This window comes from Pipistrellus kuhlii, unplaced genomic scaffold (genome assembly GCF_014108245.1).
Source record: "Pipistrellus kuhlii isolate mPipKuh1 unplaced genomic scaffold, mPipKuh1.p scaffold_m20_p_4, whole genome shotgun sequence".
NCBI lineage: Eukaryota > Metazoa > Chordata > Mammalia > Chiroptera > Vespertilionidae > Pipistrellus > Pipistrellus kuhlii.
This window is the reverse complement of record NW_023425540.1, coordinates 15845781-15864718: the sequence shown is the minus strand read 5'-3', so window position 1 is coordinate 15864718 and position 18938 is coordinate 15845781. Positions and strand designations below refer to the sequence as shown.

General features: G+C 34.6%; 1 protein-coding gene across 3 annotated transcripts in view; it reads left to right on the top strand.

Moving 5' to 3' along the window:
• Nucleotides 1–18938, top strand: part of CDH18 (cadherin 18) — a 306995-nt gene that overhangs the window by 230565 nt on the left and 57492 nt on the right. For all 3 annotated transcript variants that reach the window (XM_045571578.1, XM_045571580.1, XM_045571579.1), the window contains exons 5-7: nucleotides 5199–5366; nucleotides 13384–13571; nucleotides 18631–18884. In XM_045571578.1, coding sequence (XP_045427534.1) covers nucleotides 5199–5366; nucleotides 13384–13571; nucleotides 18631–18884 — 610 coding nt within the window. The remainder of the gene's footprint in view (nucleotides 1–5198; nucleotides 5367–13383; nucleotides 13572–18630; nucleotides 18885–18938) is intronic.

Sequence of the window (18938 nt, the reverse complement as noted above, 5' to 3'; positions counted from 1 at the left end):
CAATGTGCTGGGCTGGGCTCATGCTTAGGGTCCCTCCCCTCCTACTTCGGGGGCCCTAGCCCTGGAGGTAGTCACCTCTGTGATGATGATGGATGGCACATGGAGGTGGCGTTGCTGCACAGGGCCTTGTACACACACCTGTCTGTCCCACCGCAAGGCCAGAGGGAAGCCCATGTCCCAGGTGCCAGAGCAAAGCTGGTGCCAGCAGCCAGGCCTACTACTGTGGCAGTATCTAATGAACTAAATTTTTACATTTCAATCTTAAATTGTTTTTAGTGAGTAAGAATGCAAGAAAACATTTTGGAGAATCTTGCTGTATATGAATCTCATCATTCAGGGAGCATACACATATGGTAGTTCTGTGAGTTGGATTCAACAAGCAATGTTTATATCCACAGATGAGTTTTCAATGTTATGAACTTGTATTCAGCAGAGAGTAATTCCGTTACAAGCCCCTACATATCAAGGTGATTGGGAAGCAGTAGTCAATAGGTAATTTGCAGGCAGTGGGGCACCTGCAATCATTTACTAGGAAAGTAATAAGAAACAAAACAACATAATACAATGGTAATCACATCCTGTTGATTCAACCCAGCATCACAGGAGAATAAAAGGCAACAATTCCTGTTAACAATTTGGATGTAAACATTGCTAGTGAAGCATGTCTTGCAAACATTCACTATATGCCATTACCAGTTACCTAACATTTATTGTAAACAGAAGAGTTTTCTTTGTTTCAAACAAAGGAGCAATGCAGTAATTTATGATAATTACTTTAGCTGCTTCATATATATATATATATATATATATATATATATATATATATATGCTTTTTAAAATATATTTTGTTGATTTTTTACAGAGAGGGAGAGAGAGGGATAGAGAGTTAGAAACATCGATGAGAGAGAATCATTGATCAGCTGCTGCTTGCACACCCCCTATTGGGGATGTGCCCACAACCAAGATACCTGCCCTCAACAGGAATCGAACCTGGGGCCTTTCAGTCTGCAAGCCGATGCTCTAGCCACTGAGCCAAACCAATTTGAGCTTATAAATATTTTTAATTAATTAATTTTCTTTATTTCAGAGAGAAAAGGAGAGGGAGAGAGAGGCAGAAATATCAATGATGACAGAGAGTCACCAGTCAGCTGTCTTCCACATGCCCCCGACTGGGGATGGAGTATGCAATCAGGAAATGTGCTCTGATCAGGAATCCAACTGTGACCTCTTGATTCATAGGTGGATGCTCAACTATCGAGCCACAACTACTTCATATTTTTTTCTTTACAAATTTATGTAATGAAAAGGCCATATTTATGCCCTTATTAGGTTTATTTGGAAGACAAAAGTAAAGCAGATTACTATACTGTGTATATGAATGTATGGCAGGAAAACCAAAAAAACAAAGACTTCATTTTTTACTTGCATTGTGTAAATACAGTTTAACTTGTCACATGATTTTAGGCTTCATAGTTTTGAATATATGTAATACCATTGCACATTATTTTTTTGTCTTTGTGTGTGTGTGTGTGTGTGTGTTTCCATATATACATTTTTTTGGCATGACATGATGGAGATTAAAAGTAAACAAAAGTATAAATACATACTGGTAAAACTTCATCTTTCTATCTATGGTTTTTTAATGTATAATCTTGACCTTCCTGCATTAGAATCAGTTGTGTTAGTTGTTATAGGTGTTGGGGGAAGTCAACAAAACCAATTTATCCTCCAGCTGGACTGGAACAATCTGAAGTTCCTCTCCCAACTTCTGCCCTTGAAATATTACTTATACCTGTGGTTCCCATGATAGGAGCTATTTTCAAGGACAGGCATTTGAGAAGCAATGTGTGGTTGAGGTGGTGTATGTGACATAATCCAGGTCACTATATGAACTCTTAAGATTTTAGCATGTAGTTTTGGAGTTCTACTAGTCTTTGGTCACTTGATGGAGAAAAGATAATATTTCAAAAAATTGTGTTGAAACAAATGAGCATCCACATGCAAAACATGACATAGACCTTATACCCTTAAAAGGGGTAACTCAAAATGAATCACAGGCCTAAGTATAAAGTGCAAAAATATAAAATTCCTAAAAGAAAACATAGGAGATAGTCTCCATGACTTTGAGTTTAGCAATGACTTTTTAGATCAACTCAAAAATCATGACCCATGAAAGAAATAACTAAAAAGCTGAACTTCAAAAAAAACTTAAAAACTTCTACATTGTGAAAAACACTGCATTGTCAGGAGGATAAGAACATAAACCTAATCTAGGAGAGAATATTTGGAAAATAGATGTTTAATAAAGGACTGTTCTAAACTATACAACTAACTATTAAAACTCAATAAGAAAAAAAATCCAGTTAAAAAGGGGCATTGATCCTGTATCAGATATGTCATTAGTGAATATATTCTCCCAGTCAGTAAGTTGCTTTTTGTTTTGTTGAAGTTTTCTTTCAATGTACTGAAGCTTTTAGAGTGATATATTCCCATTTGTTTATTTTTTCTTTTGTTTCCCTTGCTCAATGGAAGTGTGCACAAAGATTAGTTAGACTAATGTCAGGAAGTTTATTTGGTCTATTTTCTTCCAGTTTTATGATTTTAGGATTTACATTTTAGTCCTTAAAACATTTTTTTAAATATTGTATGAGTAGTACAGTTTTTATTTTTTTGCATGTATCTATCCTCCACTTTGTAATGATTAATGTTTTACTTTTATATTTATAGTATACAGAATATTACTTTAACTATTTCATTGTAAAGCATTTTCCTGGAAAATAATCTTATACTTCTTCCCACCAGAGGTAAATTCCACTTATGATGTATCCTTTTTAGAATGGCATCTTTATTTTGTTTCAAATACTAGAATATATATTTATTTTACAAAATATATTAATTAATTCTTACCTCATTCTCTTCTGCATCAGCTCAATCCCTTCTTAGATAATTATTAAATGTTCTAATACATTTTTCTTTTTAATAAAAATGCTTGAGGCTTTTTTGTATGAATGAATTAGAGGAATCACTTATTATCATATAATTATAGTTTTTTATAAGAATAATTTTCATTTCAGATTTAGCTTCAGGAAAGTTTTTATGAACTCTTCAATTATATATTCACAAATTTTGAAAGTTGTGGGGTCTCTTTTCCTGGTGCCCAAGGCTCTCCTCTTAAAGTCATTACACATCTAGTAAATTAATTCAGTAAGAAATTCCAGAAGTTTGGTATTTTTATTCAAAACAACTGGTTGGCTGTTCCATTCCACTTTTAAAAGACTATTTTTTACTTGAATATACAATCAATTTTCTCTCATTATATCAAGATATTGTTTGCAAACGAGTTCAACACTATATTTAGTAGTTATTATAATTGGCATCATGCTATGAATTGCACTGCTAACTAATCAAGTGTGTGATTGAAGCCATTGGTGTCATTCTCAAAAGTGGCATGATCCAGATTTTTTTTTTAAATGAAAGTAAAAAGGTGGTTGTTAAACGTAGACAAAAGTTTGGGATAGCAACTATATTTATGTTATATATTTGCATCCCCATAAAGCATATATACATATAGATTTAGATATTTATTTATAAAATAGATTATCTACCTGAGGACAGTTTTTCTTATTTTATGACAACTAGTGGCCCAGTGAATGAACTTCTTGAACATTAAAAGGGAATTAATTAGAGGAACTATTTTAATATTGCTATTTGCCTTTTCTCTATAATAGAAGTGTCAGAGATTTAAGAAAATTAGTAAAATGTACTGGTATATAAAATCTGCCTCCTGTTAGAGACTGGGGCATGTCATGGGACCTAGAGTCAAGTCTCTACCCACCACCCTCACTTGAAAATGCAGGAGACTCAGACCCAGTTGGCCCCACCCCCACTGGGTGAGACCCAGATCTGGCTGGCCCCACCCCTGTCAAGCCCCTCCAAGTGGGGAGCACAGTCTCAGGTCCCCCAGCCTGGCACTGGGCAGGGGGTGCAGCCTCAGATCCTGCATCAAGCCCCGCCAGGTGGGAGGGTACAGCCTCCTGTCCCCCTGCCTGGTGCTGGGGTGGGGGGCACAGCCTAAAGTCCCCCATCAAGACCCACTAGGCGGAAGGTGTGGCCTGAGGTACTCAGGCCTGGCACTGGGGTGGGGGGCAGGCACAGCCTGATGTGTCCTGCCCAGTGATGGGGTAGGGGGTGTGGCCTGAGGTTCCCCATCAAGCCCAGTCCCCCCTCAAACCTCCCCAGCATCAACAGCAACACATCAGCACTGAAGGGGGACTCCAGGCTGGGTGATGTTAGTCCTGGGGTCAGAAGTCCCCGCCCCTGACCCTGCCCACAGACTGGTTGTGACTGGGATACCATAAGGGACTAATTAGCATATTACCTCTTTATAGGTATAGATAGCATTTGGGTAAACTTGGCCCTCTCAAACATGTGTTTAATTTTTAAATTTAGGCCTCTCTTAACAAGGCTCTCTAATTTGTGCATATATGTATGTTTACTTACACATAATTACAAATAGATATATAACCTTTTTAATCTCTGTTGGGTTTAATTATTAATTCATGAGAAAGTTCATTAAATGTCTCCTTTGTCCCTATAAAATAAAAAATGTGCCATTGTGTGTGATAATTTTACTCGGTATCATAACTTCATTTTGCATATGTACTTAGATCTAGTTCTTATTGACGTTTTCATTTCTTTCCAAATTTCGTGAGTTTCTTAATCTTGATATATGTTAAAATGCTTCCCACCTGTCATCTTCTTTCAACTATCCACACTTCCCCAACATTTTCCATCGTCAAACTTTGACATCACTGTCAAGATACTATGTAAATTCTCTGCAGAGAGGAAAAGTAATCTCAGATCATCTCAGCTGAGAAGCACGAGGTGAAAAGTGTCGAACACACCAGCACAATGAATATACTAAGGTTGCAATCTGCCCTATAGTAGCTGTCCACCCCAGGGAAGGCAGAGATGGGCATCTTACATTTCCCATGAATAGGAAATGTGCTTGATATGATTTAATTGGACAGTTAAGAAACATTGATAAGGTACACTTTGCCTCAGAAGCCTGGCTTTTCTTTCAAATGTATTTCATTAAAAATACATTTCTTAAAACAGAAAAAAAAAAGAATAAAATTTTCTATGCCATTTCTCAATTATTGAATAACCCATTCTGGGTTTTAAAATATGTGTTGCAGGAGTTATTAGAACTGCCTTACATAACATGGACAGAGAAGCCAGAGAGCACTACTCGGTGGTCATTCAAGCCAAAGACATGGCTGGGCAAGTCGGAGGGCTTTCAGGATCCACCACAGTCAACATCACCCTGACTGACGTCAACGACAACCCGCCACGCTTTCCTCAGAGTATGTACCTGTTTCTCCTGCTTTGAATGTAATACCATTCCTCTATATAAAGCAAAATGAAATGCTTGCATCTATAGCTGCATATTACTGTTATCTTAAATGGAATATTTTGTTTTGGTGCCATATGGTCTCCCTTCTATAAACAAGACTGAAGAATTCATTCTACCTCCTGTCTCCTGAACCTGGTAGATAATTGTCACTGAGTTCAATGTGTGTTTCAGTTGGTATCACAGATAAACATTTAAAATGATGTAGTCAGCGGAAACTGGTTTGGCTCAGTGGATAGAGTGTTGGCCTGCGGACTGAAAGGCCCAGGTTTGATTCCGGTCAAGGGCATGTACCTTGGTTGCAGGCACATCCCCAGTAGGGGTTGTGCAAGAGGCAGCTGATCGATGATTCTCTCTCATCGATGTTTCTAACTCTCTATCCCTCTCTCCCTTCCTGTCTGTAAAAAATCAATAATATATATATATATATTAAAAATCAATAATATATATATATATTTTTTTTAAATGATGCAGTCATACTGGGTGATGTTATCCTGCATTAAATAAAGTATTTATGAGTTACCAAGGTATTCATAAAGATATTCAAAACACTCTTGGGTATGGGCATTCTCAGGCAAAATAATTGCATAGGTACCTATTTTTACTAAAATTTAAAAGAAAATCCTCCATATTAGGAATGAATGCTATTCATACACACACTCACACACATACATCATCCAACAATCCAATATTAGGCTACAACTAATAATAAGATAGGATTTTGGAGTAGAATATGAGTCTTAAGAATGGAGAGCATAAACTAGCAGGCAATTCAGGGAGAAGTATCAGTTCTGTGTGCTTGGAAGGAAATTATATTAATTATATCTGGAGGGACAATAAATAATTCTATTTGAATTTTTTGATGTGGTAGAACTATAGATAACATTTTATAGAATGATTTTTAATTTAAAAAGTCCTGTAAGGGATCTGTCCCTTATGTTCTACTTACACAGGATGTTTCAAAACTGTAATAAAATAGACTATGTGGTATGTCAGTAATAACTCTTTACAAGTTAGTGCCAAATTTCTTCCCCAACTATATCTCTTTTTAAAAATATATATATTTTATCTTCTTACACATGATGTTTCAAAACTGTAATAAAATAGACTATGTGGTATGTCAGTAATGACTCTTCACAAGTTAGTTCTAAATTCCTTCCCCAACTTTATCTCTTTTTTTAAAAATATTTTTTAATTAATTTTAGAGAGAGAGGAAGGGAGAGGAAGAGGGAGATAAACATTGATGTGACTTAGAAATATTGATCAGTTGCCTCCTGTACCACAACGGTATCAAACTTGCAATCTGGGCATGTGCCCTGATCAAGAATCAAACTGGTGACCACCCAACTGAGCAACACTGGCCAGGGCTCCCCAGCTTTATCTCTTAATGTTGGTCTCAGTACACCTCAGGCTCAACCAGGGTGGAATACTGATCATTCCTAAAACATAGTAATACTTTGCATACCTTTAATTCAACTTAGCATACTCCACCCTCAAATTTTTTGTTTGTTTGTTTAAAAGCCCTGCAGAATTAACCCTGTTGCAGAATTAGCAGAGTTTATATTCTTAATTTCCTATTACATAGCACTATCCCATGTTCTTTCACGTTATCTTTATTTCCATAGGTACATAACTCCTCACCTAGTATGAACTAAGTAAGAACAATGCTTCAATTGTCTTTGTAAACTTAAGAGTTCAGGACAGTGCCCAGCCATTGAAAAATGATTTCTAATGAGTGACTGGGTCAAATTTATTACTCTGTCAAACTACCATTGTTAGAATACATACAATTCAAGTTCCCCATTGCGCAGAACCACTTTAAAATATTGGTCCTAGAGTTAAGATTATGTGGCCTGGTTCACTGGCCTCCGCCCTGTGAAGAAAGTAGGTCTGAAAGAAAATCATAAATCATAGCTAGGATAGAATACATTAAACATAACATATAATTAAATTTAACTCATTTTACAAAGTACAGTGTACTTTTATATTTAGGTTATCATTTAGTCCATGTAATATGCATATACATATACATCACTTTCACACAGTGCTATTATTTCACAGGATTAGAAAACTGAATTTCAAATACTTTTAAAAGACAATGAGTAATAATGCTAAACTCAACTGAATACAAAATTTAATATAATTTATAATACTAACTTGTCTATCTAATTTTCAAGCAGATTATACCATGACTATTGTTAAGATGTATATTAATATCATAGATTTTAATAAAGAGAAAAATCCAGGTTGGGAATGGCTGGGGGTTGGGAGGGGGTCAAGAGAGGAAAAAGGAGACATATGTAAAACTTTAGACAATAAATAAAATAAAATAAAATAAATCCAGTTCTACACAATAGGGCATCAATAAATGCTTGGTCAAAATAAAATAGCATCTCTAATTCTCTCTCTTCCTTCTTCTCTCTATAATCTATTTTTTTTAATTTAAAAGTCTATTAAAATTGATTTTAAAATTCAACAGAAAAATTGTAATAGTGATGAATATAGAAAACTATGTATGGGCTTATGGTAGATTAGTAACAGTTTTGCTTTTGGAATTATCCATTTATAGTGAAAACAAACATTTTACCTGACAAGGAAACCATAAATGTGTACCCTCGTAGTGAACTCGTTATATCTAATGGGATCTACCTGTCCTTGGTCAGTAACAGTCTGTGCAGAATGACTGACCGTTGTCACCCCTGACACACTGCAAGCTGCACTTAGTTTTGAAACAGAGCCGGAACCTACCCTAACTGGTTTAAAATATATTTTAGTTTGCACTCATGTTGCTCGAACATAATGCTGCTTTCAAAATGATTTAGTGTCACCCTGACAAGAGTAGCTTGCGGTAAACTATTTTTCATTTACCCATTGCATTAAACTCATCAAATGGCTACTTACACATATGAAAACTTTGTAAACGCTTGGGAGGGAATTACAGAGACAGAGAGAGAGAGAGAGAGAGAGAGAGAGAGAGAGAGAGAGAGAGAGAGAGAGAGAGAGAGAGAGAGAAACAGAGAGAGAGAGAGAGAGAGAGAGAGAGACAGAGAAACAGAGAGAGAGAGAGAGAGAGAGAGAGAGAGAGAGAGAGAGAGAGACAGAGAGAGAGAGAGGGAGGGAGAGAGACAGAGAAACAGAGAGAGAGAGAGAGAGAGAGACATAAATGCGAGAGAGATACATTGATTGGTTGCCGCTCACATGCACCCCTATCAGGTTGTGGACTCAGTTCCAAGAAGGGAGCATACAGGAAGCACCCCACCCATGATTATATCTCATCAACAGTGTTTCTATCTCTTTCACCCTCTCCCTTCCTCTCTGAAATCAATAAAAAATATTTAAAGAATAAAAGTGAGAGAATGTTCAAAAGTGGCACACTGTATCTTCACTTTGAAGAGAATAATAACTTCATAGGATAATCTGCTTTGCTATAATTGACACATCATAACACAGAATGTGTTAGGTTTAAAAATTTTTAAGATATTATTTCAGAGTGCAGTGAAGATTCTCATACTGGACAATTGTGTGGCATTCAAATAGCTATAGTATCCTATATAATAAAAGGCTAATATGCAAATTGTCCCCTCGACTGAGGGTTCAACCGAGGAGTAGGGACGGCCATCTACTGCCCATGGCACCTCCACCCAGTCACTCCATCCCTGATTGCCCCCCACTCTGATCAGGCTGGCTGAACCACACCTGTGCACAATTTCATGCACTGGGCCTCTAGTTAGTAACTGCTTTATTTATGTATTAAAACATTGCAAGCAGACATTAATATAATGCTTAATGATTAAAATTCAATAGAAGTTTCTTAGATGCAGGAAAATTCCTTATTGCTTGTGTGTCCTTTTCCTAAGTTGAAAGCAGCATTTCTGATGTAAACTATCTGCATAACACAATTTAAAATAGAGATTTAGAAACTCTCTGGGTAATCTTGTTAATGTTAGACAACATCGATAATTCAGATATCATGGTATCTAACTATTTATATGCCAATCAATTTTTTCCCAGGATCATCTATGCATACATGTTTTATATTCAGCTGGTCACTTTCTCATATAAATACTATTCATGTAAGAAAAATATTAATTAGTCACAACGAATGTGATGATCAGATTAATTAAAGATTTTGAAGGCTGTGGTTTGGGTTAATCTTAGGGAATAATTTATACGCTTAACTGGCAAAGTCACTGAAGCAAGGATACAGGTCTTTTAAAAAGTAATTAGAATTGATGCTATCCTGGTGGAAAAGGGTGTTAAAAGGGACAAGCTTAATTGAGCAAAATGCCCTTTTATTATTCCCACCAAGTCTTTCTTTCTTTAATGTACTTCACCTAATCATGAACATTTTATGATGCCTTCTAAGAAATTATATGAAAAGGATCAATCTAGCAAATAAAATTATAGCACAGTCAGAAATAAAAATATGAAATAATTGTATTTGTATCTTTATGCTGTGTACAATTACATAATTTAAAACAAAAATAGGTAATGTTAGCACTATTTAAAGATATCTTTAAAACTTCCTAATGAGGTAGACTCTAACAAAAATCTAGCTCTACAGTCAGACCTATATAATAAAGAGATAATATGCAAATTGATCCTCATGCCCTCACAAGATGGCTGCCTACAACCAGGCCAGCAGGGAGGTTAGAGAAGGACAACCAAATGACTGAACAAGTATGCCATGTAGGGTAATTAGGCTGGCAGGGAGGGATAGTTGGAGGTGACCAGGCCAGCACAGGGGGGCAGTTGGGAGCAACCAGGTTGGCGGGAGGGGGGGGGGGCAGTAAGAGGTGACCAGGCTGATGTGGTGGAGGGGAAGTTAGGGGCAACCAGGCTGGTGTGGGGTACAGTTGGGGACTGTACTATAAAATATATTTTCCAGTGATTCTTCACTGCTACATAATATCCTTGCATTATTGATAACTGTGAAAATAACTCCTTTCTCTAGTAAATGCTCTAAAAAAGGGAGGGAACAAGGAAAACTCAACCATTAATTTCAAGAGGGAAAATTAAGATTTGTTCTCACAAAACCAATTATAAAATGTATTTCTGAAAATTGAATGATCTTTGTCTCTCTATCTGCCTATTTCTCTTTTTTTCTGTCTCAAGCTAATAAGTGGAGATACTTTATAGTATACACCTATAATATGTGCTTGTATAAACAATATGTGTGAGTATACATGTTTGTGTGTACATGTGTGAAATTGCCATCTAGCTATGTGGTTTTCTAAATTCACTTTAATCCTCTTGAAGATGGTATAGCATAGTATATAACTTTTTAAAACTTTTTTTTATTGGTTTTAGAGTGAGAGGAAGGGAGAGGAAGGGATAGAACATTGATGAGAGAGAAACATCAACATCCATTGCATTACCTGTGCACCCTTTATAGTAGGGATCAAACCTGCAGCTTGGACATGTGCCCTAATGGGGAATTGAACCAGCAACCTCATGTTGCATGAGTCAATGCTCAACCACTGAGCCACACCAGGCTCCAGGCTACATAACCTTCTTCTGAACTCAGAGTACCCTGAGGATCCTTTTGGCAACAATAAAAATGCTCACTGGACTGTAGCTTAAAACTGTTTAGATGGTTGTTGTTTTGTTAGTTTGTTTTTCCCAGAGAGTAATTATAGAGTAAATATATTGTGGGAAAACAAAAGATTATTCAGCATGTATATTAATATTCTATGAGTTACATACAACCTTTATTAATGTTATTTAGATAAATGTTCTTTATTTTTTTGTCCTGAATAGCTAGCTGACTTTTTCTATGTGAATAAATTAATGGCAATGGCAAAACTTCAGGCTTTTAGTCAAACATTTCAAAATTCACTTTGATTATATCCTATAAAGTTTCTCCACTGTGTTTTTCACTCCCATAGAAAATTCCAATTCTTATAAATTAACAGGTAAATGAAAGTGTGTGTATTACCATTATAATTCAAAATCATAATACCTAATTATTTGTGGACTGTTGTTTCTCAGGTGTCAGAATTTTTAAGGGTAATTCTATACAGAATTTATATATCTTCATGGTTAATACTGGCATGCTGTTTCTGTTAGAATTAGTATGTAGAGTAAGTTTGATATAATTTGTTATTTTAGGATAATTTAATGTGCTTTATTCCATTGTTAGGCATAGTATACTAACGTGCCTTAGGGCATAAATGAATTATATTTGAGTTTAAAGTTACAAAGGTAGATTTGGATTCAATGCTTAAAGACAAATATTTAAGCATTGAATTCATGCTAGGCTCTTTAGAATATGCTTTCTACTCTATCAGGTTCTATTTTTATATATTAATAATATTTATTATCAGAGACATCTTAAGCTCATTGAGTTCATTTACATTTATCATAGTGTCTCTGTTTTTAATTCCCACTTCTATTAATCTTGTAATTCTCTAGCTAGGATATTACCTTTGTGCCTTATATAATATGTACTCAGAGGCTGTATTTTACAAATTGTTTGTATTTTTTTATCTTATTAGAGAGAATCTTTCATTATCTTTATTTCTTCATCTATTGAGGACAGTGGTATTTCTATGTCTTGGCCAGTGTGAATAATGCTGCAATGAACATGGGCATAACGACTTCTCTGGGGGTCTTGATTTCAGTTCTTTCAAATATACTCAAAAGTGAGATTAATGATTACATGGTAGTTCTCATTTTACTTTTTTGAGAAACCTCTATACTGTTTTGCATTGTGGCTGAACCAATGTATATTTCCACAAACAATGAATAAGGATTTCATTTCTTTAGATTGCACCAATATTTGTTATATTTGTCTTTTTAGTAATAACCGTTCTGGCACATAATAATTATTATTATTTTGATTTGCATTTTTCTGATGATTAGTGATGGTGAACATATTGTCATGTACCAATTGGCTATTTGGAAGTCTTCTTTTGAAAAATGTCTATTTAGTTCCTCTCCCCATGTTTGATCAAATTGTTCAATTAGTGTTTAGTTGTATAAGTTCCTCAATTTCTGAATATTAATCTGTTATTATATTAATGATTTAAAAATATTTGCCCCATCATATAGGTTGTCTTTTTAATTTTGTTGATTCTCTCCTTTGCTGTGCAGAAGTATTTTAGTTTGGTGTAGTCCTTTTGATCTATTTTTGCTTTTGTTCTTCTGTGCTTTTGATGTCATAGCCAAAACATTGTTACTATAACCAATGTCAAGATTTCCCCCTTTGTTTTCTTCTAGGAATTTACATTTTCAGTTGTTAATTCATTTTGAGGTGATTTTTGTATATAATGTAAGGCAAAGGTCCAATTTTATTTTTTATATGTGAACGTTTTATTTTCCCAATACCATTTGATGAAGAAATTATTCTTTATACATTGTGTACTGCTGGCACCCTCATCATAGATCAGTTGGCTTTCTATGTATGGATTTACTTCTAGGCACCCTATTTAATTTCCTTTTTTATTTTTACTTATTATAAAATTACTTTAAATTATTTTTAGAAGCTGACCAAGAATACATGCTAAATAAATATATAAAAACACTATATGTATTTGCCATAATTTTCACCAACTTAAGTTTATTGAATGAAGTAAAAATCACATTCACATGTAGGCTATATTCTTTTTTTGTTTTCACTTTGAATTTCTATATTATCTGGAGCAAAAGTGGAGATTGCACGATAGTTTTGCTCAACATCAAAATGCAAATTTGATCTCACTCATCTATTTTTCTGTTGTTTCTGGGTGTGGAGTTGGAAAAAATATTTTAATTCAGACATCTACAAATTCTTCATATGTAGGCTATTTTGCATACAAGTTAAAGTTCATGTAATTCTAGTACTGTATTACTAAGTGCTATACTAAAATTTAAAACTTGAAAACAACTTAATGTTATGTTCATTTAAATATTTTTCTAAATATTTGAATGTATTTTCTTGTAAAATAAATTTATTATCACTGAAATGTTTAATATAAAATACTTTTCAGAGCATTATCAGCTGTATGTTCCTGAGTCAGCTCAAGTTGGTTCAGCTGTTGGGAAAATCAAGGCAAACGATGCAGACACTGGTTCAAATGCTGACATGACATACTCCATCATCAATGGTGATGGTATTGGAATATTCTCCATCTCTACTGACAAAGAGACCAGAGAAGGGATCCTTTCCTTAAAGAAGGTAAAATGAATATAATGTCAGTGATTTAGGCAACTCACTCATTTTTGCATGAATGAAAATTTAGCAGGGGTATGAATAATCCATATTGTCAGCTCATTAAGATGATAAAATATCTCCTCTTTAAAATGTAACTACATTTTAGTTATGCAACATTGTGAGTGGCTCTTTGGATACTCTCTTAGAAATTATATCTTGTATGTTGAAAAACATTATGTTGAATACACCATGTATGTGCCCCCTGGCCTTTGTTCTAAGATAACAGATTTATCATCAATGTCAGTTATATTAATATCATTACTCTATGTTCTAATTAAGAGGCTTTTCTAAACTACACTAATGTAAAATCTTTACCACAGTATCCAAAATTCTTTAGGATATAGATTTATACCTGATGGTCATGGATCCATCAAAACAGCTTTGGTAAAACCATTAACCTTATCCTCAATTCTTTTTTTAAAAAATATATTTTATTGATTTTTTACAGAGAGGAGAAAGGGAGAGAAATAGAGATCCAGAAACGTCAATGAGAGAGAAACATCGACCAGCTGCCTCTTGCATACCCCCTACCAGGGATGTGCCTGCAACCAATGTACATGCCCTTGACTGGAATTGAACCTGGGACTTTTCAGTCCGTAGACCGACGCTCTATCCATTGAGCCAAACTGGTTTCGTCCCCATTCCTTTTTATTCTTAAGAATTTGTCATTGGATTGCATCAATTGTTTTTTGCTTTTAAGAACATATAAGGTTCATGTCCATATTTAAAAAAAAAAAGTGGATCTAATAAAATTACAAAAATTAATTTAAATGTAACACCTAGTGAAGTGTATCTCAGTCTTTAAATGTTTAATGACTTCAGCTTAAAACTCTACTTATTCAGATCCTTAGACTAATTGTTGCATATTTTGATTCAGAAAGACTGGAGTGGGTGGGGCCAAGGAATTGGCCTTTTTAATTTTTTTTAGTCCTCACTGGAGGACATGTTCTTTCATGGATTTTAGAAAGAAAAGAAGGGAGAGGAGGAGAGAGAAACATTGACCAATTGTCTCACATATGCACCTAAAACCTGGGTATGTTCCCTGATCAGAAATCAAACCTGCAATCTTTTGGTGTATAGGACAACATTCTAACCAACTGAGCTATGTACTGACCAAGGTGGAATGAATTGACCTTTTAAACAAATATGTTCAGAACACAGGCTGAGAAATTTTACCCCCATGTGCTATTGTAGATATTAACATAAATGTAATTATCTATCTATCTATCTATCTATCTATCTATCATCTGTCTATCTATCATCTATCATCATCTGTCTATCCATCTATCTATCTTTGTTTTGTATATACTTTTCAATTTGCTCTATACAAAAACACATTAATTCTTCTATTCATCACAATTTTATATTGATTTAAAATTCAAGATTTCTGAATGTTATGCAGGGGCCTACAAAGTAGAACTTAAAGTTTATAAAGCAGTAGTCATCACTGGTCTGTGTAAAATAATTATATCTTTCAGATTAGCATTACCAATGTCAGAGTTATTTTATTGCTATGTTTTATGTTGTAAAGTATAGAGATTTAAAACCTAAACTATATAACTCAGTGTTTTAACCTTCAAGGGGTACTGATTCAGATGGCAAGAAATGGATTCAAGTCTGTCAAAATCTGTCCCTTATTTCATCTCTAAAGCAGCTCACGTTAGCCAGCAAGGCAGAGCAGCTAAACTTCCCAAAGATCAAAATCAGCGGTGCTCTCTAAATCAGCTTGCAGGAGTGCTGCACATTCCTGTCCATATCATTTCTTCATCAGAAAATTGCCAAGTTAAATTCACCAGGCCATGGTATGGCACCTTGAAAACACACTTTGATAACTTTCATTCATTGTTTAATGGAGCCTGACTGGGCTGAAAGGGAGAAAAGTGATAAAGATGAATGCAAGTTGATGCACTTTTTCCTCTGACATAAACCTCTAGCTAGGGATGTGTTTCTTCTTAGGAGTCTATCTCTGAATCCCTTCTTGGGCTTTTTATACCAATTTGCGCTCTTTATAAAGTTGTCCCTTTTTTTTTCTTCTTCAATACGGGGTCCCAACCCTATTTGCTCCTAATGAATATCAACAACATCATTTGTAGTATCACTTTTCCTTTTAAAACTATTTAATTACATACAGATGCCTATTGGTTTAAACCAAAAAATCATGAATTTGTCTCCATATTAATGAAAGGTGATGGAAAATATGCTTTTCCTGTCAGATGAAATAAAAATTTTGTCCTGTCATTAAAGCAATATATGACATTATATCAAGTCTTTTGATTTTCAGTTTTCTTATGTAAACACCTTACAAGGTAGTTATTGAACATAGATAAAATATGGTCAAAAGACACTAAGTTTGGCCTGGCTAATAAAAAAGGAAATGGGTTTCACTGTAGCCGTACTATATCTAATCCAAATAACCACGTTTTTAGTGGGCTGTGTTTGATTTTTTTGACATCATTACATTGCTTGGCATTACATGAAAGACTAAGAATCAGACTGTCCTTTGCCATGAACTGTAAAGTTTTGAGGCCATGAACTACAAAGACCAATAAACAAGGCATCCTAAGACATTGTAAGTATGTAGATAGGCAAATCCATGATCATACTTTGTGCATAACAAAAAATAGTTTTCCAATTCTAATGAATTATTTATAAAAATTGAATATTCATTAGGGACTTTATTATTAAAAACCTCAGCCAACCAGATATTTTTATTCTTAATAGGTTCTAATATCTAGAAAGTAATACTCCTGCTCAGCCTGGTGCTGAAGAGGGAGGAGTCCATTTCAATTCAGTGAAATCTATTGCTGTGTTTCTAATAACTTCTGACAGAGAAATGCCAAAATAGTACAGGCAAAAATGTGCTCCTCCAAATACAATATAACTAAACATTAATGAAAATGACTCAGAAAACAACAAAACCAGAAACTTAACCACAACAACAGGCAACAGCAAACTTTTCTTTAATAAAATGTAAATTAAATAAATAAATAAAAATATTCCAGTAACTAAAGAAAGTAAAATTTACAGATTTCTAAATAACTCTCAAAAACAAATGATTACTTTAGAAAAATTGAGATTTTCAGTTAGTTTTTTTTTGTCTATTAAAAACTTATAAAATATTGTGGTAGCCCAATCTCATCCATGTTCCCATGACCTGAGAAGTTTTCTAGGTTTTAGTTTCTTCATATCAAGTTTTTAAATTAAATGGTTATTTTTCCTTCTATGCAATCACCAATCTCTGGGAAGGCCAATTATCCAAGGCAATTCAGAAGAGGTAAGGAAAATAAACACCAGTAAGACTGATCTTACTATTTATAAAGTTCCTTAAGGATCCTCATTCTAATCAGCTTCTCCTTGTCCCTTAGGATAAAGGAAAATAGCTGAGTTTCTCCATAGGGAATGATCATTCTCTGAAAATGCCAAGAGAATAAGCTTCAAGAAGCATGCTAGTACAAAATTAGTGACAGAAATAAGGATGAAAAAAAAATCTCTTTTTCTTCTCATAGATATTACAAAGGAAGTTCAGCATCAGTGGGTACTTCCCAGGCTTGCATTCAAAGCCTGGTCTCTGCATCAACTGCACTAACATCACCATGGAGACTTTTGACACTGAACTCTGTTTTCTAAGCTCATACATCTGAGCTCATTTTAGGTTGTGGAGTCTATTGTGTTCATCATGCTAAACACTTCCCAAACATTCAATTCTTATCTGCAAAGGTACTTCCTCTTAGAAAAAGGACAGACCTGCTTACATGCACCTAGGTTTGTATTCTTATTATTAATTTCCATAATACCCAGTCTTATAGCACTAAATACACAGTGCTATAAATGTCTGTTTACTATTTTATATGATTCATTAGACCATATATTCCTTGGGACAAAATGCCATATTGACCTTATTTATTATTATATGCTAAGTCAAATTCATTATTGATGACATATGTAATTAATAGAGAAAAATAAATATTGGTTGACAATTTAAAAAAAAAGAGAGTACACTAAAAAGATTATAAGATTAGTCAAAACTGAAAGCTAAAAAAATAAATGAAACATAAAAACTATACAGAACAAAGTTGATTATACCATAATATCTATAATAATAAAAGTGTAATATGCTAATTAGACCAGATGCCCTTCCAGACCACCTTCCTGAGGAAGCCATGGTGGTGGTGGGGGCTGAGGCAGAGGCCCTGACTGCCAAGGTAAACTGAGGCCAAGGCAGAGCCAGTCACCATGGTGGCAAGGGTCCAGCCCCTTGTACAAATTTCGTGCATCTGGACTCTAGTAATAAAATAAACAAATAGGTGAAATGCTTTTACTAGCAACAGAGAAAATAAATGAAAAACAAAACAATGAAATTGAAATGTCTGTATAAAATTTATTGCAAAATTCCAATAAAATATTTTGAGCTGAAAACTTAAAAGTTTAGTCCAGTTGGCATGGCTCAGTGGTTGAACATTGATTTGTGGACCAGATTACAGTTCAATTCCTGGACAGGGCATATGCCTAGGTTTCAGCCTAAATCCTCAGCGTGGGGCATTCAGGAGGCAACTGATCAATTATTCTCTCTCAACACTGATGTTTTTATCTTTCTTCCTCTCTGAAATCAATAAAACTATTTTTTAAAAAAAGTTTATCAGATTCTAAAATATGATGCAAAGTTTAAAACCAGCAAGGTGAAAAATAAGATATGATAGATGCAAATCAATGATATGAGATATATTGTTTGTTTGTTTTTTACATTTTTATTTTATTTTAATTGTTTAAGTGCATATATATATAAATTTAACAAATCAATACCAATTTTTTAAATTTATCTTTTTACTGTTGGTAGTATTATAGATAATCGCTTTTAAATTCACACTTAATAAGTTAACTTGGCAAGGAGATTACTTGTACAGACTTTATGGTTTGTTTTTAAGAGAAAATAGATGTACTTACATCTATTCAAAACTAGAAAAAAATACTTGTTTGAAAGTGATAACTGTCATTATTTGGATCTTGCATTTTTTCCCCCTGGCAGCCACTGAACTATGAAAAAAAGAAGTCCTACACCCTCAACATAGAAGGAGCAAATACACACCTTGATTTTCGCTTCTCTCACTTGGGTCCCTTTAAAGACGCCACCATGCTGAAGATCATTGTCGGGGATGTGGATGAACCACCTCTCTTTTCCATGCCCTCCTACATCATGGAAGTCTATGAAAATGCCAAGGTTGGAACTGTCGTTGGAGCAGTTTTGGCACAAGATCCTGACAGCGCCAACAGCTTAGTAAGGTAAGGTATGCTTCCACATTTCAGACACCTAAATATTTTGATTGTGTCACAGTA